A 22,427-nucleotide genomic window follows, 5' to 3' on the forward strand; every position below is an offset into this window, starting at 1 on the left:
ATGTGAGTTTGTGTGTGTGTGTGAGCCCACGTGTGTGTGAGCCCCACACGTGTGTGTGTGCTCATGTCTTCTGTACCCCGTATTTCCGTGGTCTCTCGTCTCTGTGTATCTGTCTCGGGTGTGAGGCTACGTGTGCGGGTCTCGGTGTCCAAGTGTGCGTGTCCCAGGCCGTGTGCATCCGGGTGTGTGTCTGCTATGACCGGAATTGTAAGGAGGTGTCTGTTTTAACCTAAGGCCGTGGACGGACCCGGGAGGTATTACAGGCCCACAGTGCCAGTCCCCTGCTGTGCGTCACACATCCCATCCCCACCCTGACATCCGGCGAGATTAGGTGGCCTGTCCAAGGCTACATACCCAAGAGACATGGGTCCATCCAATGCGGACATCCACGGTCCTTCTTTGAGTCATGCTCACAAGGCCCCAGGTGAGGCTTCCTGTTAGAGACTGTCCTGACTCTATTTATAGCAGGACCCAGGAAGATGGGGTCCCCAGCAGAGAGGAGGTAGGGGACCCATGAGACCCATCTGAGGTCGGCATGAATGTGCGGCAGGCAGGTGCCAGCGGGCAGGAAGCTGGGCCGCACGCGGACACCCGTCCTGCCTTTGGCCAGGGCAGGCCTGGCCCTCCTCCGTCCCTCCCAGGGCCCTTTCCTCCCAGATCGGAGCTGGCTGGCTGAGCAGCGTGGGAACTCCGGGTCAGGGGCACGGGTGGGGTGCTGAGCACGCGGTACCCAGGTGAGTGGTCACTGCGGGCCTGTGGTCATCCTCCCCTGTGATGTGCGACAACAGCTTCCCCCGAGACTGGGACCCAGGGCCCCGCTCAGGACTGACCCCCGATGTCCAGTAAATGTGCACTGTGCTCGTCCTGTGTCCCTCAAGCACCCCAGCTCCCAACGACAGCCAAGGCCCCGTGAGCAGCCCACCCAGGCCTCTCCCGCCTCCATCCATTCCCCTCGTTGGCCGGTCCCTGTCTGCTCCTGACCCTAGTCCTGCCTGGGTGCCCGGCTCCCCTCCCGGTGTCTGCCTGTGCGACACTGCAGAGAGGTCCTCCCAGACTGCCCAGCCACTGCTCTGCTCCACTGACCCCACAAGCCTGTGAGCTCCGTGGGGCCACCGTCGTCATGCCCACTGAGTAGCAAAAATGGCAAGTGCCCATGACAGGGACACCAACCGCCGGCTGGAGGGTCCCAGCTGCTAGAGGAGCCAGGGGCACGTGTGCATGTGGGCCCACAGTGCCAGTCCTCTTCTGTGCGTCACACATCCCATCCCACGGGCACAGGCTCCCACACGCACCTGCTCACGCGGGAGCACACACTCGCCCCCATGGGCACGGGCATATGCATGGACACGCACACACACACACACACACACACACACGTACATACGTGCTCCCACGCACATAGGTGCATACTACACACATCGTCACACACCTGCTCACGGCACACACACGTGACTGCACACACGCGCAGTGGGACTATAGCGGCTGCGGCGACCTCAGGAGCAAAGGAATCGAGTGGCTTTTCCCCCGACACGTGTTCCCACAATAAAGAAAACAGGAAGGGACTCGGGGCCAGAAACAGGAAGGGGAGGCGGCCGGCTCGCAGGAAGCCGGCTCCAGCAGGGTGGACGCTGGCGGCTGTTTGGGTCGGACTGAGGGATGGACAGACAGACGGCTGCAGGCGAGCGGTGGCGTGCCCCCACGGCGTCCGGGTCCCCGTGCTCATCCTCACCACAGATTCTGGAAGGTAGTTCCTTTGGAAACATGGTGGCCCGGCCCCTCCCGCTTTCCCTCCCCCGGTCTCTGAGCTGGGAAAGGCTCGGTGCTGACCGGAGAGCTGCCGGCGTCTCACAAGGCCGTTCTACCCCATCTCACCTCTCTGAGACTCGTGGGCCTTTTAGCACGGGCATCTGCTCCCTCCTCCAGGAAGCCTCCCCGGATGCCTCCTCTTCCACAAGCGTCAACCTTCTCTCCTCCGGACGGACGGCCACCAGCTCCCGCCCCTGCCGCTCTCCGCTCGAGCTCTCCACCTGTTCCCTTGGCGTCTGCTGGCTCTCTTCCTGGAATGCCCCCTCTTCCCCTCAAAAACACGACTCAAATGCCAGCTCTTCCAAGAAGCCCTCCCGCATTTCTCTGATTGGGCTAGATAGCCAGCCTCTCTCCCTTCTCTTTAAGCTGCTTCGCTCCCTCTGTGCTCTGCATGCAGAACCGATAGGTCTCAGGCCCAGGGGTAGCCCTGGGGACTCAGTCCGACGCCCCCCACTCGTCTCATTGCCCCCCGCCTGGGTTCCCAGAGGAGGGGCTGTGCTGGCCCCTAGGCAACCCACAGCAAGTGCGGACCGGTGCTTGCTGAGGCGTGTTATCAACGCCCGTATTTCCTGAGCCCCCATTCTGTGCCAGACACGTCCGGTGGCCGCCCCCGGGGGTCCATCGCCGTCCCCACTCAGCACCCCCAGGACACATGGAGCAGGTAGCCCCAGGAGGCACCCGTAAGTTTTGGCTGCTCTTGACCAGCCAGAGGCAAGGGCCGTGCTTTCCTGCAGCCTCGGAGACAGACAGGCGGGCTCCAGAGCCCACAGCTCCCGTCACGCCCCGAACCAGCCGGGTGGCCCTGGGTGGGTCACCTGACCCCATCCGTGATGATGGAGATGCCGGAGCTGACTGAGATGACAAGCACGGCAGCACTCAGCGCCCCTCACCGGCTGGGTCAGGTCGTCGCCGGGGAGAGTGCTCGCAGGCATCCTGGGGTCCCCCGGGCTGGGGCTGGGGTCTTGAGGACTGATCAAGCGCCCAGGGCTGCAGTGGGTTCTCAGGCACCACTCTGAGACTGCCTGGGAGAGGCCGGGCAGGGGAGGGCAATGCCCAGATTTATCCACCAATCGCACGGGCTCCTGGCACTGGGACACGGTCTTATCTGCCCAGCCCAGCGTGCGGGGGTGGCCAGGCTGGCCGGGGCGGGACACTGCCTGGGGACTGGACGTGGAACAGGCCCGGCAGCAGGGCCCACGGCCCCGAGCCTCACCAGGTGGGTGACAGCCGGGAGGGCTCCAAGTGTCCCCGCAGGCTGGCGGCCGGCTGCCCGCCCCTCTCCTGCACCATGTCTGACGGCGAGGGCCCCTCGGCTGGTGAGTGGCAGCGCTATATTTACCCACTACAGGTCCCGTTGCAGAGCCAAGGCCACTGGTCGCTGAGGGCACCGCCCCCTCCCCCCCAGGCTGCAGGCAGCTGTGGGGCTGGACCCCTTTCCTCCTAGCCCGATTCCTGGGGGGCCTGCACTGCTGGCGGGGAGACTTTCAAAGTTGACAAGGTCTGCTGCATGCCCTAGCTTCCCGATGTGGCTGGAGCAGGAAGCTGTGCCTGTTGCAAACCCCTCCTTCTATCAGCCGGTGCGTCCAGAGCTGGCCCACAGTTCAGGGGGCCCCTACGCTGTGGCCAGGCCCCTGGGTGGGCTCGGGGTGCCACAGACCCCTGGAATTGCATGCAAAAAAACGTGTGTGAGCGTTTATCCGAGAGAAGAGGAGCCCACAGTTTCCATCGGGTTCCCCCAAGGTCTGAGACCTGTGGGAAGTTCAGAGTTCCTGGTCTGCCAGCACAAGGCAGGCCCTCTGTGGGCCCCCAAATCCCTCAGGTTGGAAACGGCAAAGACACAGGCACGCAGAGGGGTGTTAGATCCTGGGGTCTGCCCACACACCCTCTGCCCTGCCCCAGGCAGGGGCCACTGTGGGGCCTGGTTTCCTGCCTGGTTCCCTGCTGGCCACCCTGTCTGGGCAAAGACAGGCTTTGATATGAGCCCCTGAACTGGCCTCAGGTGGGGTAGGGGTGGGGGACAGTATAGTCCCAGGAGTACGTCAGGGACTCCAGCGTCAGGCCGCCAGGCTGAAATCTCAGTTCTTCCACGTCTAACTTGGGTGACCTTGGGCAGGTGGCTAAACTGCTCTGAGCCTCCGAGTCCCTAGGTGAAAAAGGAGACAGTAGTAACAGTCCCTAACCCACAGGTGGTTGTGACGAGTAAAAGTGACACATGTGACAGCGTCTGCTGTTGCCTGGTGTGCAGCGAGCACTCAGTGGCACCTTCATGCGGGGGTCCAGGCAGGAGCTCAGGGGTGTGGGGCCCGTGGGCCCCGATCCAGCCCTTCTGGCCGGGCCTCCCCGTCTAAGCTGTACACATCTGTGGCCGTGGATTCCTCATCTGTCAAACACCGCCGTGGAGAATCATGGGCATGTCAAGCTGTCTCGCGGCACGTTAGGGCGGATTGTGGGTGACAGAGGTGTGGCCCCACCCTGCATGGTGTCTGATGGACAGTCCCAGTGCTTGGGTCTGGAGAGAGAGAGTGTGTGTGTGTGTGTGTGTGTGCGCGCATGTGTGTGCGTGTGTGTGCGTGTGTGTGTGTGTTGAGGAGGAGGACAGCGACAAAGCGGGCCTGACCTCACCCTCTTCCGCCAGGCGCCAGCGGCGCTGGCTGCCAGGAATTGTCCGCCGTGGCTGTGAAGGCTGAGGAGCCGGTGGGGGTGCAGACAGGCCCTTGCTGGCCGGCTCTGCCCACACCTGACACGAACCCGGAATAGCTCGTCCCCCACCAGGGACATGGGCCTGCTTTTAGCAGCTTGTAAAACCACCCGTGTGGAGATGGGTATTTCAGGAAGGCATGGACAATATTTAGCCCCTAGGGGCAATGGAATGGGCCGTGTGCGTGTGTGTGTGTGTGTGTGTGTGTCTGTTTGGGGGGCTGAGAGGAGACATGGCTTTCGATGCCCCTTCACTATTTAGGAGGGGGCCAGCTGAGTTGGAGGCCGGTGGGCATGACCCTGGCTCTGCCCGCCCTGGCCAGGCAGGTCGCCCTAGGCGAGCTTGGGGCTTGGCTGCCTCCTTATAAAGTATGGTCTTTGGTCTCTGATGTGCTGAGCTGGCCATGGAACCTGGTTGGCAGGAGTGAAGACCACACCTATGGGCAGGGGTGTATGTCTGTTTATGGGGTGTATGTCTGTTTATGAGTAAGTTCAGGTCTTATTCAGGTTTCTACCCCACAGAAGCGACAGGGGCCACGAGGCTGCTGTGAAATATTTCTACCTGTTTTCAGCAGCCAATCCCTGGGCCTGTGGCAACAGCAGGAAAGTTCTCAGCTCTCCATCCACTACCTACGTGAACTTGGGCAGGTTGATCAAAGGCACTGTGCCTCAGTTTCCCCATCTGTTAAGTGGGGACAATAAAAGGACATTAGCTCCTCAAGTTCCAGTGAGGATTAAGTGACCAAAAGCATGTAAAGCACTAAAAATAATGCCGGGCTTATTGTTAGCAGTTGTAGCTGTTGTTATTATTATTCAAACAATAAATGAGCTGCAACCCAATGAGGAAACGAAGGGACCAAACTATCTGCTGTGTCCTGTGTCCTGGTCACTTTGGATACATCGTCTGCCTAATCCCTGGAGTGGGGCAGCACGAACCCCACTGCGCAGCTAAGGAAAGTGAAGCTTGGAGAGGCAAACAGACTTGCCCAAGGTCACCCAGCTGGTCAGTGGTCGAGCTGGGATTCAAACCCAGCTCTCCGGCTCCTGTTTGTACAGAATTCAGACGCAGTGCCCCTTCTGGGGGCGTCACTTCCTGCTCGCCCGAGAGAGGCCGACGGTCTTGTAGGCCTGTTTGACCCTCAGAGCTCCTCATTTTGGAGAGAGCCAGCTCAACAACGCCTCCGGTAATGTGGAGCCTGTGAAAAATGTGGTACCTCGTTAAGGTGTCGGGAGCATCCCGCAGAGCAGGGCGCAGCCGCGGGCGGTCGGCTCCGGGAGTTATGGCCCTGAGCCTGGGCCGGGGGCCTGAAGGCTAAGGTTACCGGGAGTCAGCATCGTATTTATAGCAGGAGCCCAGAGGCACCAACAGCTGCCAGCGCCACGTCTAGTGAAGGTGCTGCCCTCACAGTCTCCTGGGCCCTGGGCCCGGCACTGCCTCTTAGAGAGGTGGCACGCCGATGTGTCACTCCTCCACCGAGGCTGGGTTTCCTCATCTGCAGAGCGGGGCCTGCCAGTCCCTCACAGGGCCCGGAGACAGTGCTGAGTGCTTGGACAGAGGCGCCCAGAAAGTGCTGGCTCCACACATCCTGGGTCTGTTGATTGTCTTTTCCTGCCTTTGACCTTGTGACCCACCCCCTCCCCTCTTGGCAGAGCTCCACAGGAAGAGAATGCAGCCTCTGTGCTGCTAGTCCCCCCCATGCTTGGGAAAGTTTCCAGCAAAGCAATTTTATAATTCCCAGCACCAAAGAGCAAGCTGTTAGATTCCCAGCAGAGCACCAACACAGCTCCGTCGGAGCCCAGGATTCAAATCTCTGCCACTCCCTGGCTCTGTGGCCTTGGGCGGGTGGCTTAACCTCCCTGAGCCTCGGCCACTGGTGCACACTGGCCCTGTGTCAGAGGGCGTGGTGAAGATGGACACCCCTAACCTGGGTAAGTGCTCAGCCAGCAGAGTGACCCTCTTTCCCTTCCTGTGTCACCCCACCTCCAGCTCCCCTGTTTCCTCTGGGCTCCAGTTTTTATAGTAAGCAGTGGCTGCCCTTGCCAGCACCTGGTTTTCGTGTTTGTGTGGGCGGAAGAGGGTGGCTGGTCCCCCTGTCTTTATCACCGTTGTTGAAGAGAACATCTTTACCCCCTTGTATATCCTTGCCTCTTTTTGTAATAGATTAAACGACCACATAGGCCTGGATTTATTCCTGGGCTCTCTGTTCTGTTCCATGGATCTCTGTGTCTGTTTTTATGCCAGTACCACGCTGTTTCGATTATTATAGCCTTGTAGTATAGTTTGATGTCAGGTAGTGTGATACATCCAACTTTGTTCTTCTTTCTCAAGGTTGCCATGGCTATTCAGGATCTTTTGTAGTCGCATATAAATTTTTGTATTATTTGTTCTAGTTCTCTGAAAAATGTCATTGGTATTTTGATAGGGATCGCATTGACACTATAGATCGCTTTGGGTAGTATGGCCATTTTAACTATGTTGATTCTTTCTACCCATGAGCATGGTATATGCTTCCATTTATTTGTATCTTCTTCAATTTCTTTTTTCAATGACATAATTTTCCCCAAGACAGATCTTTTGCCTCCTTGGTTAATTCGATTCCTTGGTATATTATTGTTTTCGATGCAATTGTAAATGATATTGTTTTCTTAATTTCTCTTTCTGATAGTTCATCATCGGTGTATAAAATGCAATCGACTTCTCAGTGTTAATTTTGTATCTTGCCACTTTACTGAATTCATTGATCAGTTCTAACGGGTTTTTCGTGGACTCCTTAGGGTTCTCTCTAGAGTATCATGTCATCTGAAAATAATGATAGTTTTACTTCTTTCTTTCCAAAGTGGATGCCTTTTATTTTTCTTTCTTGTCTGATTGCTGTAGCCAGGACGTCCAATACTATTTTGAATAAAAGGGACGAAAGCGGACATCCTTGTCTTGTTCCTGATCTAGGGGAAAACGCTTTTAGCTTTTCCCGTTGAATACGATGTTGCCTGTCGGTTTGTCATATGTAGCCTTTCTTATGTTGGGGTATGTTCCTCTACTTTGCTGGGTTTTGTCTAATGCTTTTTAATATGATAATATTATTCTTATCTTTCAGTTTGTTAATGTGGTATATCATAATTGATTTGCAGGTATTAAACCGATCTTGCATCCCGAGAGTAAATCCAACTTGATCACAGCGTATGATCTTTTTAACGTATTGCTGAATTCGGTTTGCTAATATTTCGTTGAGGATTTTTGCATCGGTGTTCATTAAGGATTTCGGCCTATAGTTTTTTGAGTTTTTGTTTTTGTTTTTCGGTAATGTCTTCTTTGAGTTTTTGTTTTTGTTTTTCGGTAATCAGGATAATGGTGGCTTCGTAAAGAGTTAGGGAGCCTTCCCTCTTCTTCAATTTTTTGGAATAGTTTGAGAAGAATAGGTGTTAATTTTTCTTTGACTATTTGGTAGAGTTCATCTATGAAGCCATCCAGTCCAGGGCTTTTGTTTTTTTGGAATTTTTAAAATTATTTTTCATTCGATTTCATTGGTGGTAAGCAGTTGGTTCAGATTTTCAGTTTCTTCTTGACTCTATCTTGGGAAGTTGTGTATTTCTGGGAATGTATCCATTTCTTCCAGATGGTCCAATTTGTTGCCATGTAATTGCCTGTAGTATTTTTTTATAATCCTTTGTATTTCTGTGGAGTCTGTAGTTACTTCTCCTCTTTCATTCCTGATCTTATTTATTTGGTTCCTCTCTCTTTTTTCCTTGAAGAGCCTGGTTAAAGGTTTATCAGTTTTGTTTATCCTTTCAAAGAACCAGCTCCGAGTTTCTTTGATCTCTTGTATTGTTCTTCTAGACTCTGTTTTATTTATTTCCACTCTGATCTTTATTATTTCCTTCCTTCTATTCACTTTGAGTTTTTTTTTCTGTTCTTTTTCTAGTTCTTTTAAGTGTACATTTAGATTGTTTATTTGAGATTTTTATTATTTCTTGAGGTAGGCCTGCATTGCTATAAATATTTTCTTTTTAGGACTGCTTTTGCTGTGTCCCGTAGATTTTGAGTCGTCGTATTTTCATTTTCATTTGTCTCTAGGTATCTTTTGATTTCTTCTTTGATCTCTTGTTAACCCATTCGTTGTTAGTAGCATGTTATCCAGTAGCCTCCATGTGTCTGGGTATTTTTTTTTTCTTGTAGTTGATTTCTAGTTTCGTATCATTGTGGTCAGAGAAGATGCTTGATATAATTTCGGTCTTCTGAAACATATTGAGACTTGTTTGTGGCCTAACATGTGGTCTATCCTGGAAAATGTTCCATGTGCACTTAAGAAGAATGTATATTCTGCTGCTTTGGGGTGAAATACTCTGAAATTATCAAATCTATCTGGTCTAGTGTGTCAATTAAGGCTGCTGTTTCCTTGTTGATTTTCTATGGGGTAGATCTGTCCATTGGTGTCAATGGAGTGTTAAAATCCCCTACTATGGCTTATTACTGTCAATCTCTCCCTTTATGTCGGTCAATAATTGCTTTATATTTGTAGGTGCTCCTATGATGGGTGTGTGTATGTTTATAGAGTTATTTCCTCTTGCATTGATCCCTTTATCATTATCATAATGCCCTTCTTTGTCTCTTGTTAGCCTTTGTTTTAACGTCTATTTTGTCTGATGTAAATATTGCTGCGCCAGCTTTCTCTTCCTTTGCATGAAATATCTTTTTCCATCTCTTTACTTTCAGTCTGGTGTGTCATTTGATCTGAAGTGGGTCTCTTGTAGACGATACGTGTATGAGTCTTGTTTTCTTATCCATTCAGCTACCCTATGTCTTTTGATTGGAGCATTCGTTCCATTTACATTTAAAGTGATTATTGATAAGTCCATAGTTATTGCCACTTTATTATTCATTATTTATGGGGTTCCCTCCTTATTTTTACAGAAGTCCCCTTAGCATTTCTTATAATACTGGCTTGTTGGTGATGAATTTCTTAATCTTTTTCCTGTCTGGAAAGCTCTCCATCTTTCCCTTCATTTTAATCAATAGCCTTGCTGGGTGGAGCAGGTCCTTGCTTTTCATCACTTTGAATATTTCATGCCATCTCTTCTGGCCTGCAAAGTTTCTGTTGAAAACTCAGCTGACATTCTTACGAGAGTGCCCTTGTAAGTAACTAGCAGCCTTTTGCTTGCTGCTTTTAAGATTCTCTTTTTGTCTTTAACCTTCGGCATTTTAAGTAAGATGTCTTGGTGTGGGTCTGTTTGGGCTTTTCTTGCTTGGGACTCTCTGTGCTTCCTGAACTTATATGTTCATTTCCTTCAGCAGTTCTCTGTCATTATTTCTTCAAATAGGTTCTCAATCCCTAGCTCTCTTCTCCTGGTACCCCTATGATGCGGATATTGGTGCTCTTGATGCTGTCCTAGAGGTCTCTTAAAGTTTCCTCATTTTTAAAAAATTTTGTTGTTGTTGCCGTTCCAATTGGGTGTTTTCTGCTACTTTGTCTTCCAAATCGCTGATTCGATCCTCCGCTTCATCTAATTTACTGTTCATTCCTTGTAGTGTCTTCTTCATTTCAGTTACTGTATTCTTCATTTCTGACTGGTTCTTTTTTATGGTTTCTATGTCTTTTTTTAAGCTTACTCTCTCTGTTGAAGCCCTTACTGAGACCATCTCTTCTCCCCCTGAATTCACTGAGCATCCTTCTGACCAGAGTTTTGAATTCTCTCTCTGGTAGGTTGTTCGTCTCCATTTCGTTAAGTTTTATTTCCTATAGTTTTCTCTTGTCGTTTATTTGTGACATGTTTCTTTGTTCTCTCTTTTTAGTTGCCTCTCTGTGTTCATTTCTATGTCTTAGGAAGATTTATTACATCTCCCAGGTGGCCTTGGTCAGGTGGCCTTATGTAGGAGGTGTCCTGTGTGGCCCAGTGCCACAGTCTCCCTGCACCAGGGGCTCTGGACATGTTCCTCGTGTGGGTTCTGTGTTTTCCCTTATTATAGCTAAGCCTTGATTGCTGTTAACACGTCAGCGCATGGATTGACTCTCGGGCTAACTGGCTGCGCGGACTGGCCATGCCCATCCTGTATGAGCTACCGTGTGGGGCCTGACCCCTCGGAGTGGGATTCGCCCCAGCAGACTCATGTATCTGTTGAGACCACCCTTTGGGTGGGCTGATTATGGGGCTTGTCAGGTGATGCTCTGTTGTGGTCCGATGCCAGTCTCCAGTGTGTTGGTTCTCTGGCCCCTTAGGAGGGGCTCTCGTGTAGGGCAAGGTCAGCTGCTGCCTTTGATTATTGCTCAGGGCTACCTGGTAGAAGCTACAAAGCGATCCACGATGGTTGCTGCCTGTGCTGGATCTGGAAGCAAGTGTGAGAGATTGCACTGCAAGCCAAGGTCAGTTACCCTCAGTGCTGGGCCTGGGGCAGCTTAGCAAGACCAGTGCCTATCAAGGCCTGAGGCTGCCTGCCAGCTGCCCGCAAGCCTCCACAGCTGGGAGAACCTGTGGGTGGTACGTGACTTGGGTGGTACAGGGACCCAGGGAGCCCCTGGGGGAAAGTAAGCCACTTTGACCCGGCCACTGCAGATTCAGGTTTTGTGCCAGTGCAGAATCTGTGGCTTCCTGGGAAAGTGTCAGATTGCAGCAAGGCCAGCCACTGTCCACTTCGAGCTTGCAGACACCTGAGATCTGTTCGAAAAATACTGTAGCTCGGGGCGGGGCTTGTGGCCCGCCACCAAGAGTCTCTCCCAGGATGCACAGGCCACACACGGGCCACACGAGCTAGGGCTGTTGTTTGCTGTTGAATTCATGACTTGGGGAAAGCACAGCATGGGGCTGGCTGCCTGGGAACGGGCTTCCCATGGGTAATTTGTAGGTTGGGTGGGGCGTGGTCTCAGGGAGACATGGGGTGGATCGGGTTCATCTTGTCAGGCCAGTGCAGATTCAGAAGTGTTGCCTGTGCTGAGCCCGTGGCCTCTAGCAAAAGTCTCAGATCACAGCGAGGCCAGCCACTGTTCGCCTCAGGCCTGCAGACCCCCACAACCTGCCAAGAGACACTGCAGCTTATGCTGGCACCAGTGGCCTGCCACCAAAAGCCTCCCCCAAAACGTGTGGGCCATGTGTGGGCCCCATGAGCCTCGGAGGGTTACCTGCTGGCCAATGTGCGGCCCAGGGGAGGGGCAGGGCAGAGCTGGCTGCCTGGGAATGGGCCAGCTGCAGGCAATTTGAGGGGTTGAGTTGGGCAACATCCCAGGGAGACACAGTGTGAAGCGGGCTGATCTCACGGGGCCAAAGCTGCTTCAAATTGACTGTGCGGGGGGAGGGCCCAACACAGGCATGATAGCGCCCATCTGCAGACGGCCCTGGAGGGGGCCCAACAGCAGAACCAAGGCGGCTGTCCCTCCAGCCCTCGCCCCCAGTGCCACAGAACTCAGTCTTTCCCTGTTTGTCTCTTGAGCCTCCTGAGCTGCCAGCACCCGGGGTGAGTGCGTGCGAGCGACTGAGTCTGTACGCGGGCCCTTTAAGGGGGTGTCTGGGTTTTCAGGTTCCTTCTGTCTCATTTGTATGGCCAGAATCTCCACTGAATTTTACAGTCATATTTGGTGGGGATTCCTCTTCCCAGGACTGGAACCCTGGGATGGGGAGAGCCCCTGTGTGGGGCCGGGGTCACTCTCTCCTTCAGGGGGACCCCTGCAGCTGTGCTCTCCCTCCCTGCACTCAACTGCCATGTGCAGATGCAGGACCAGCCCGCTTCGCATCTCCACCCTCCTACCAGACTCTATGTGGCTTTTTCTTTATATCCTCAGATGTATGTGTTATAATCTGCTAGACTTCAGGTGGTTCTCCAAGTTAATTGTTTACTAATTTGGTTGTAATTTTAACGCGGTCATGGGAGGAGGCGAAATCCACTTTTACCTAGCCTGCCATCTTGACCCCTCGTCCACCAGCCCCAGCTTCTTGCCCGCCCCGATCTCATGGGGAGGGGGGTCCTGCCAGGGAACAGAGCAGCTTTTACCTGCCTCCTTGTCCTGCCTGGGTTTTGTTCTCCTTTCTGGTTACCGACCAACCTCAGGGATGGGCTTGTGGCAAACAACTCTCAGAGGAGAATAAAAGCAAAACACTTGAGTTATTTAGGCCCTGCTCTTAGAGAGGAAGTGCCTTCTCCCAGGAGAGCCTGGCTTGGTCCTTGGGCCTCAGCGTCTTTCTAGGTTGCTCCCTTCGTGTTGGTGAGGGACGTCCACCTTTCTAGAAAGATAACTGGGTTCAGGTTACATCTCTTGGGCAATAGGGAGCCAGTGCACACTCTGGAGCTGGGGAGGTACCAGGATAGCTTGGAGGTGGGGTGGGGTGGGCAGAGGGCTGGAGAGGAACCTGGAGGCTAGTAGGAGGCCAGTGAGATGGTCCTGAGGAGGGGGGGCCCACTCGGGGGGAGAAGGGGGTAAAGAATGGGGGACTTGGAAACTGTTGGAAGTGGGGTGGGGAGGGTTCAGGGAGGCTGACACCTGATGCTGCCTTCCCCATTAGGAAGGTCTAGAACAGGGGTCCCCAACTCCCGGGCCGGGGACTAGTACCATTCTGTGGCCTATTAGGAACCGGGCACACAGTAGGAGGTGAGCAGCAGGTGAGTGAGCAAAGCTTCACCTGTATTTGCAGCTGCTCCCCAGCAATAGCATCACCGCCTCAGCTCCACCTTGGATCATCAGGCATTAGATTCTCATAGGAGCACCGGTCTCTGGTCCCCAAAAGGCTGGAGACCGCTGTCTAGAGGACAGACTGCTTATCTCCAGGGGACTCAGGGAGGTGACCTGGCAAAACCTGGCAAAGTTTCAGGATTTAGTCTACAAAACACAGAGTGGATAAAGAATGGTTTCTTGGGTCAGGCAGACCTGTCACTATGGACACGGGAAGGTCCTTCTCCTCTCTGACCCTTAGTCATTTAATCTGTTAAGTGAAGATGACATCACAACCTTGGGGGTGTCATGGGGATTAGATGAGATGACGCCTTCCAACTCCTTATGCACCGTGGGCTAGGGGTAGGTGTAGGGGACGGCCTCAGGAATGAATCTTTAAACTGTCACTGTAGGTGCAGACACTTATTGATGACAAGAAGGACTTAACCTCAGGAGCATCTAACGACCTTGTACAAGAGGCTGGGGATCGGGCAGGGCAGATGGGGGCTCTCCAGACAGTGCTCCCCATCACTGCCCCTCACAGTTCTCACCACGTGTCCTCACTCTCAACCGGTGGGATCCCCATATTATGTCTGGGAAACCGAGGCCCAAGAGAGAGAGCAACTGGCTCACGGTCACCTAAGAGATGAAGAGCTGACTCAGCCTGTTTCCCAGACAGGTTCGCCCCTCTGGCACCTCTGCTCAGGCGTTTCCCTTCTCTTCGGCTCAAAGCCAGCCCATCATCTGAGTTCTGCAGCCCCAGGGGCCCTGTATCCTTGGAGCGCCCCCTCCTAACATAGGCTCCCCGTGTTTAGAAATCCCTTGAACAGCGCTGTCCTGGACACCCCGTTCTGCGTGCAAGATGTTGACATCAGATGTGTTGGATGGGGCTCGCTGCTCTGTGTGTGACCCAGGACAAGCTTCTTTCCCTTTCTGGCCTCGGAGGTTATTTGTTTGCATCTACTCATGTGGATTCCTACACGTGAGCACACAGCCCTACGGGCTTGTCCCAGTGTCCTGACATCAGGCAGGGCTCAGGGCCACCTGCTCTGTGCTGTCCCTTGTCACGGCTGCGAACCTCTGTGCAGCAAATGAATCGGTCCATGTGGCTGAGTCCCCGTTCTGGTGTCTGATGTGCCCTGGAGCTTTTACACCTATGACCAGAAAATAACGGGTTAGACTCTGCTGGATATTCAACTTGTACACGCACGTTATCTTCTTCTGCCCTTTTAAAGCGTCGGGTCCATTCTACTTGAGCTTCCCGGACGTAGCAAGATAGATTATTATCATTATTTATTATATTTTAAAGACGAAACAAAACCGTTAACATTTATATCTGCTTGTCTGTTTTTTCTTGAAATCGTGCACTCAGAATAAAACACAGAAGCGGATGCTAGGACGGGTCGAAGCCATCCACTGGCATCCGTGACTGCTGATCTCAAAATTTTGCATTCATCACGACAACCCCTTTGTTTCTCATCCGCTATCTCACTCAGAACGGGCCGGGCGTGCTGTGGAAAAAACAAATCTCAGTGGCTTAAAACAACAAAGGACTTTCATGCAAAGTCTTTTGTGGGTCTGGGGCACTCTCAGGGCAGGTCGCCTGTATGGTGGCTCAGCCCGATGCCTCCACGTGGACCCGCGTTCCCCAGGCACGAGGCGGGAGAAGAGGGAGGCGAGGCCACCACGCTGGGTATTACATGTCCCCACCCCAAAGAGACTGATACCGCTGCTATTGGCATTTCACTGGTTCAAGTAAGGTGCATGGCCGCTCCTAATGGTAAGGGGTGGGGTCGGCAGTCCCCCATTAGTGAACGGTAGTAATATCTGCCTCCTATTGGGTTTTTTCCCCAATTGACTTTTTTTTTTTTTTAAGTAATCCATTTTAATTATGAGCTGTGATCGGCCAGCATCTGAAACACAGGCCATGTGTCCTTCCAATATGCAAATCGCAAGGCAAGGGGCAAGATTTTTCAAAACACGCTCTCTCCCACAGACTTGAATTTGCATTTAAAAGCACAAAAATAAATTTCTGGAAGATTTGGTCCCAACATCAGCAAAGAAAAGCATAACTGAGAGAAACGTTAGGTATTTATTAATTGCTGAAGAGCTCCAATGATTTATCGCTTGCTAAGGCACAAAAAGAGAGAGTTAGGATGGTAGTTCATGAGCCTGTTTAATCGACGTGGCCAGTAGAATGAAAAACAGGATGTGAACTTACAAGGAAATGGTTATAGAAAATATTGGAAAATGGCATCTACGAGAAGTCGGACACTATTTCCTTGATTTTATGTCCCCACCAAATGAAAGCTGTATCCTCAGTTTACTAACGGGCTTTCCCAACTGACTTCTCGTAGCATGTAACTAAAGGAATTTAAGTGAAAATTTAGTTTAGCAAAGGGCTGCGGCATTGAATAATACGCATTGTTTCACCTAAGGAGATAAATCCCAGTTTTAAAATAACGTTTGCAGAGACTAGAGGTTGTCCCCGAGCACCCTAAGAGTCAGTGACGCTGAATGAATTTGCTAGACCTAAAACTGGAATTTGGCTTGGGATTTGGGGGGAGGGGGCGGGGCAGATGCTCTCGCATGCCCCATGCTCCAACCGCTAAGCCGAACTGTTTAGCGAACCCTACCAAGTTCAGACGCATCTCCTAGGAAGCCCGCCTTGTTTATTTCGGGTGGAAAAACATTCAAAACACAGTGCAGTTGCAGAAAACACCCTTTCTGCCACTTCTCGCGGAGGGGGTGATCTCACGGGCTGAGTGGACATTCTGACACGGGCTCGGTGTCCCGCCGGGTGCTGTGGCGTGAGGAAAGACCCAGGGGACTTGCCTTCACCTTGCGCTCGTTTCCCCATGCATAGGGTTAGTAGATGGAGGTGCCCAGAGCAGTTAAAGAGAATGTATGTAGTAGGCACTAAATAAGTGCCAGCTCCCTCCCGCCGTGTCCTCTCACACACGTCATTCCGTGGGACTCTCCTTGTATCCTTAGGCAGTAAATGTTAATATTCCGTTTTACAGGTGAGTAGACTGAGGTTTAGAGAAGCCGAGTGATGTGCCCCAGAGCACACAGTGAGGAGCAGGGATGCGGGCGGGATGCGGGCGCCGGTCCCAGCCTGGGCCGGCTCTGTCACAGCGAGCAGCCTGAGCGGGGCTGGCAGAGCCTCAGTCCCTCCCTAAGAAGGGAGCGGGGCAGGGAGCCGGCTCGGGGGGAGGCTGTACCAGGAGCCAAGACAAGCAGATGAGAGTCGGTCTGAATTTTGGCAGGCAGAGGTATGCCAGGGAGAGCACTGGGTTTGGAGCCTGGAAACTTGGTCCCCAGCCCAGTGCTGATGCTAAAGCACCGATGACCTCCAGCAAGTTCTTCACCCTCCCTGGAGGAGCTTCCATTGGATCCTGGGCCCAGAAATGTTACCTAAGGTAACCTGTTCTCTTTCCTGTAGCAGAGGCTGAGGGTTTGGGAGGTGTCTCCAAAGTCCCGGCCATCTCTCTGGAGCTGTTCTCTGCTCTCTCGGTGACTGTCAGCCAGGGCCTGGTCCCCCGGCTCTGTCCTAGGACCAGAGGGGGCTCAGTCATAACCTCCACGCAGCCCAGGGCTTCCCTTGGGAGTGGGGATGTAACACGAAGCTCTGCTCCAGCCCCAGCCACACTTCTTGGGCATGAAGATGCCAGGAGTACCCGCCAGCAGCAGGCCTGGAATTCGGGACATCCCCCACCCCCAGCCCGTGCTCCTTCTGACAGTGTGGTGCTCTGTCCTGTGACCCACGAGAAAATCAAGCCCTTGGTCCCCTAGGGGTGGATGCAGGAGGGCCCGGCAAAAAACACCCAGCCCCTCAGCCCATGGGCTCCTTTCCCTTATCTTTCAATCTTGAAACTCACTGAGAAAGAGGGAGCCTCGGGAATGACCCCAATCCAGGAGGCGAGGTGTCATAAATAGGTGCCACCAGGACTGGCAGCTGTGACATCCCCGAGACTGTGTGTCCAGGGCACCTGGCAAGTCGCTCCACTCCCAGAGTCAGGATTTAGACTGGAGGCCCTGCCAGGAGGAGTGGTCACAGCTAGGATTTTTTCTAGGCCCAGCGGGGTCTGTCGGGGTGGCCTTAGCTCCAGAGTGGCAAGGAGAGCATGTCACAGGGCCAACATCAGTGCCCCCTGCCCACTCAGAGCATGTGGAGTCTCCCAAGTCTGCCCCGAAGCTGTGGGGAGCTCGGGAGGCAGGCAGCCAGGGCAGCTGTGCTTCACAGGGAGGAGAAAGGGAATGGCAGGTGACACTCAGGCCCCGGGCACTGCAGAGAGCCCTTGTTGCAATGTGGCTGTGGCACTACTTTCTGTTGTTGATAACGGCTTATTTGAGATGTAATTTGCATACTATACAATGCACCCATTTAAAGGGTACAATTCAGAGTTGATCGGTACAATCGATTTTACATCTTTATCACCCCAGAGAGAAACCCCTTCCCCATCAGCAGTCACCACCCACACCCCTGGCAACCACTCACCCACTTGCTGTCTCTATAGATTTGCCTGTTCTAGATGTGTGTGTGCATGGAATCATGTGATGGGCAGCCTTTCGTGACTGGCTTCTTTCACTCAGAGTAACATTTTTAGGCTCATCTGTGTTGTGACACGTGTAATAGATACTTCCTTCTTTTCATGGCCGAATACTAGTCCCCTGGATGGATATACCGCCGTCGCTTATCCGTTCAGCATCAGTTGAGGGACATTTGAGCTGTTCCCGCTTTTCGGCTGTTATGAGTAATGCTGCTATGAACACTAGTGTGCCTGTTTCTCTGTGAACATGTTTTCATCTCTTTTGGGAAGCGGAATTACTTTGTCTTTCGGTGACTTGACGTTTAAGCTTTGAGGAGCCACCAGCCCGCTCACCGCAGCTCTACCAGTTTCCACCCCCACCAGCGGTGTATGAAGATTCCAATTCATCCACATCCTCGTCGACACTGGTTTTGATCTTTATGATTCGATTCGCCCTAGTGGGTCCGCGTCTCACTGTGGTTTTGATGTGCATTTACCTAGTGACTAATGATGCTGAGCATCTTTTCACGCGCTTATTGGCCATCACCTCTTAAGCCTCAGTTTCCTCATCCGTAAAATGGGGACGATGATCGTGTCTGCCTCCCAGGCCGTGATGAGGATTCAGTGACATATTCTGGGGCCCTGGCACAGGGCGGCCATCCAGCAAACGTTGGCTGCTTGCAGTGGAAGGCGGGGCTTAGACTCCCTCCTCCGAAGTGTGAGGAAGGGACGTGGAGAAAGCTGGACATCTGGCATTTTTTGTAAGTTCCAAACCCGTTGAGAAAGAAACTATCAGCAGAGAAGGTGCTGGCCGACACTAGCCCACCCCAGGGTAATGTCTTCCAAGCTTTGAAGCTCTGCCGGGGAAGGCAGGCGGGGTGACCTGACTGCATCTACACAGCCCTGGCGAAACGCAGACGAGGTGGGTATCCTCGCTCGGTGAAGACAAGCCCGGCCAGTCAGCCAGGTTCCCAGTGAGGAAACATCTGTGGGTTTTTCTTATCACGAGTTATTTGGCCTCCACCCCTCGGCTGCTCCCGGAGTGGGTGACATTGCTCTTTAGGTACTTGCAAGCTTGTGTCTGTCGTGGGAGAGCTCTGGAAACAGGCCAGGAGCACCCTCCCACCCTCCCACGAAGCTGGGTGGGAGCCTGAGGCCTTGCGGCGGTGCTGATGGTCGGGTTGATCGTGTAGCCACAGCCACAGCCGGAGCCAGAGCCAGGTGAGGGCTGAGGGAACGCGGCCAGCTCATCACGGCTAGAAAGCGACCCACCTCTGCACAGCACACTCATCGGGCCCCCCAAGAGGGAGCAATTCCTGTGTTATTCCGGAGCCCGGTGGGAGAAATGGACCGAGGCCACCCTGGGGGCCCTGGATGTTCCACTGGGTCTAGAATCTCGGTCCCAGGCGAAGGCAGCTCCGGGCTCCGTACAGTGGACGCTGTAGCAGCCAGGAGTCCGGGCGCTTTCCTCACCCTGCCAGTGTCCACAGTCCCCTGGGCAGCAGGTGAGAAGCGGGGACAGGGGCGTGGCCGGGGAATCAGACAGCCTGGCATTGGCATTTGAGCTCTGCCATCTGGTGCTGTGTGCTCTTTGCGAGTCATATAATCTCTCTGAGCCCTTGTTTCCTCATGTGCAAAACGAGGCTGATGGACCCTTGCGGGATGGCTGCCAGGCGTGACTGAAATAGTATAACGAGACCTTCCACAGAGCCTGATGGGAGTCGGCACCACAGAGTCTGAAACTGGGGCTTTTGTGCCCCGGTCCCCGTGAGCCAGGTGACTTCAGTCCCCAGAGGCCCAGCGAGCTTGTCACCTCCCCCGCCTCCTCTGCTCCTGCACGTATCGGCTATGACGCTGTGTTCGAGTCCCGGGGCTGCCGTACGGTACAAAGGGCCATAAACTCAGTGGCTTAAAACAGCAGAAAGTCCGTGTCTCACAGCTCTGGAGGCCCAGAGTCCGAGATCAGCATCACTGGGCCGAAGTCAAGGTGTCAGCAGGGCCACGTTCCTGCTGGAGCAGAGTCCGTCCTGCCTCTTCCGGCGTCTGGTGGCCCCAGGCATCCTTTGTCCTGTGGCCACATCCCTTCAGTCCCTGCCTCTGTGGCTGCAATGCCCTCCTTCTTCTGGACATTGAATCTCTGTCCACCTTCCCCTTTTAAGTACATTCGTGCTGGCGTCTGGGGCCCACCTAATAATCCAGGGTCATCTCATCTCAAAGTCCTTACTTTAATCACATCTGCAAAGACTCTTTCTTCATATACGGTGACATTCAAAGGGTCTAGGGTTAGGGCCTGATACCTTGGGCACCCTCATCCCACTCCAGGCACCAACACAGGATTCCTCGGAAGCTCCAGCCCCTAGGGCTCTGGCGAGGGACCTGGGGAATGGCCGAGGGTTTCAGATCCCCATCCACGTGGCTTTGCGCCAAGGGAGAGCCTGATGCCCTCCTTGCCTGGGACCCCTGTCCTCGTCCCTCCCTCCCTGGCTCCTCCAGGACCCCTCTCCCCTCTCTATGCGCTCCAGGCTTCTCTCTTGGTTTGGATTTAGAAACCCTTTAATCTTTCTGTGAAACCTAGATCCCAACTCTATTGTCTCTAGAAGGACTCAGTATAAGCTGAACTTCCAGGCAAGCCATGGCCTTGGTTCAGGGCCTTGAACTCTGCCCCTCAAGGAACAGCCACCCAGGGTCTCACAGAAGCCGAGGGTGGCAAGAGGAGGAGTCACTCTGCTTGGGCGTGGGAGCCTGGCTCAGAGAATATGCTGGGCCAGAACTAGTTCCCAGGCCTTCCACTTTCCGGGCCTCAGTTTCCCTATCCGTGAAACGAACTAGTCTGGTGTCTCTAAAGACCTCTGGGTGAAGTAGCAGGGCCTGTAAAGGGGAATTAAAAAATAAATTTGAAAAGAAACTATGTAAGCAATCATCCACTTAGCTGCCAATCACGTCCTGAGCACCTGCTGTTGGTCAGGGCTGGGTCCTGGGGCTCAGAGGACAGTTTGTCACAGTGAGATAAGGAGGCAAGCAGATGGACAATGAGAGCCCAGTGAGCGTGTGCTGCGAGAGTTATGAAGGATGGGCAAGGAAGGCTTCCTGGAGGAGCTGGCCCCAAGCCAGGTCTTGAGGTATGAGTAGGAGGTAACAAGAGAGGGAAAGGTCTTCCAGATCAGAGGGCAGTGTGGAAGGTACAGGCCACAGGAAAGCAGTCACCCAGGGCCTGGGGAGAAGCTGAGCCTCTGGCCGGCTGGAGACAGCCCTGCACGTAGGGCTTCCTACTTATAAACCGAGTCCTCTACGTGAAGCCTGCCGTGCGCGAGGTCCTGGGTGGCCTGGCACAGAAGCGGAGGCAGCAGCAGCATCTGGTCAATCAGTCATGCAACACACACTTACTGATCAGCTGCAGACAAGGAAGGCGTGGTCCCTGCCCTCATGGGGCTGACACTCAGGAGTGGGGAGGGGTCGTATAGACAATGAACAAAATAAATAATCAGCTTATGTGCCATGGTGATGAGGGCGATATAGATGGAGGGTGGCGAATCAGGGAAGAGAGAGCAGCGCTGTGGAGAGAAGCCAGGGAAGGGCTCTCTAAGAAGGTGACATGAGAGAAAAACTTGAGGGATGAGCCCTGGGAACATCTGAGGGGAGGGCATTCATGGCAGAGGAAACGGCAGGTGCAAAGGTCCTGGGGTGGGAGTGCCCGGTCTTTGCGGAGCGCCCCGGTAAGGTCAGAATGGGCAGAGTGAATGCGGGAGTGGGAGACGAGCTCAGAGGAAAGGGGGTAGAAGACTGTGAGGGGCCTTTCTGCAGTCCCAGAGGGGATATTGGCTTTGACCCTGTGAGATCAGAGCGATGGGAGGATCATGAGCAGAGGAGGGACTAAATCTCGCTTGCGTTTCACCAGCAAGAGCAGCAAGTGGAGATGTTAACGTCCAGTGATTCTGAGGGTCAGAGGATAAGAGATGCTAGACCCAAGGCCTTCTTGCCAGGCGTGCTGGGGTGTGATGAATCACAGGGTCCCCACTGGGGCTGCACCAGAGGCACCATTAATGGACCCAGCGAGCAGCGGCTGATGTTTAAAATGCCATCCGCCAGCTCTCCCGGTTCAAACGCACTGGGAACTCCGAGTCTTTGCCTTGAGAAAGTGCAGATGGCACAGCCCCCAGGAGAGACGTTTCTTATGTACCCAGAAAGACCCTCTCAGTCTCAAGTCCGTGTCCCTGATTCCCCCATGGCAAGATCTTGGAACAATGACACATGCACAGTCTCACACGCATAAACACACACACAGGCATACTCTCCTAACTCATGTAGTCAATACGGGCTGCCAGAAAGAACAGGCATGTGCGTTACATCTGACTTTTAGATCAACGATAGATACTTTTTTTTTAGCGTAAATGTAACTGTAACCCAAATGTTGCTCCTTATTGGCAACTAAAGCCCCCCCCCACCGCTGGGAGCAGCTCTGATGATGCTGGTCCTGCATCTTTCAGGCCCACAGGACTGAGTGTGGAGCTAGTTTTGACCCTTGGCCCCAAAAGCTCCCTGAGCACTGTGGTTGGAGCTGGAGAGGATGGGGATCAGGGCCCCTGAGGTTCAGGGCCACAGAAAGTGTCCTAGTCCCACTAGTGTGGGGACGCTGCCTGCCAGGGTACTGACTGGAGGGGAGCGGCATTTCCCAGGGAAGAGGTGCCTGTGTCAGGGCTTGGCCACGCTGAGCTGCCCACTCTGGGCCTCCAGCACCCGGACCCAAACCGTCTTTGGCTGGTGA

General features: G+C 53.5%; 1 protein-coding gene across 2 annotated transcripts in view; it reads left to right on the forward strand.

Moving 5' to 3' along the window:
* The first annotated feature begins 2,964 nt into the window (after positions 1-2,964).
* Positions 2,965-22,427, forward strand: part of EML1 (EMAP like 1) — a 152,124-nt gene continuing 132,661 nt past the window's right edge. The window contains exon 1 of one of the 2 annotated variants that reach the window (XM_039884202.1): positions 2,965-3,122. In XM_039884202.1, coding sequence (XP_039740136.1) covers positions 3,095-3,122 — 28 coding nt within the window. In that variant the 5' untranslated portion in view covers positions 2,965-3,094. Of the gene's footprint in view, positions 3,123-6,295; positions 6,433-22,427 lie in introns of those variants that run through there. The other variant, XM_039884204.1, reaches the window with a different exon arrangement.

The sequence above is a fragment of the Pteropus medius genome, unplaced genomic scaffold (assembly GCF_902729225.1).
Source record: "Pteropus medius unplaced genomic scaffold, Ma_sr-lr_union100, whole genome shotgun sequence".
NCBI classification, from domain to species: domain Eukaryota; kingdom Metazoa; phylum Chordata; class Mammalia; order Chiroptera; family Pteropodidae; genus Pteropus; species Pteropus medius.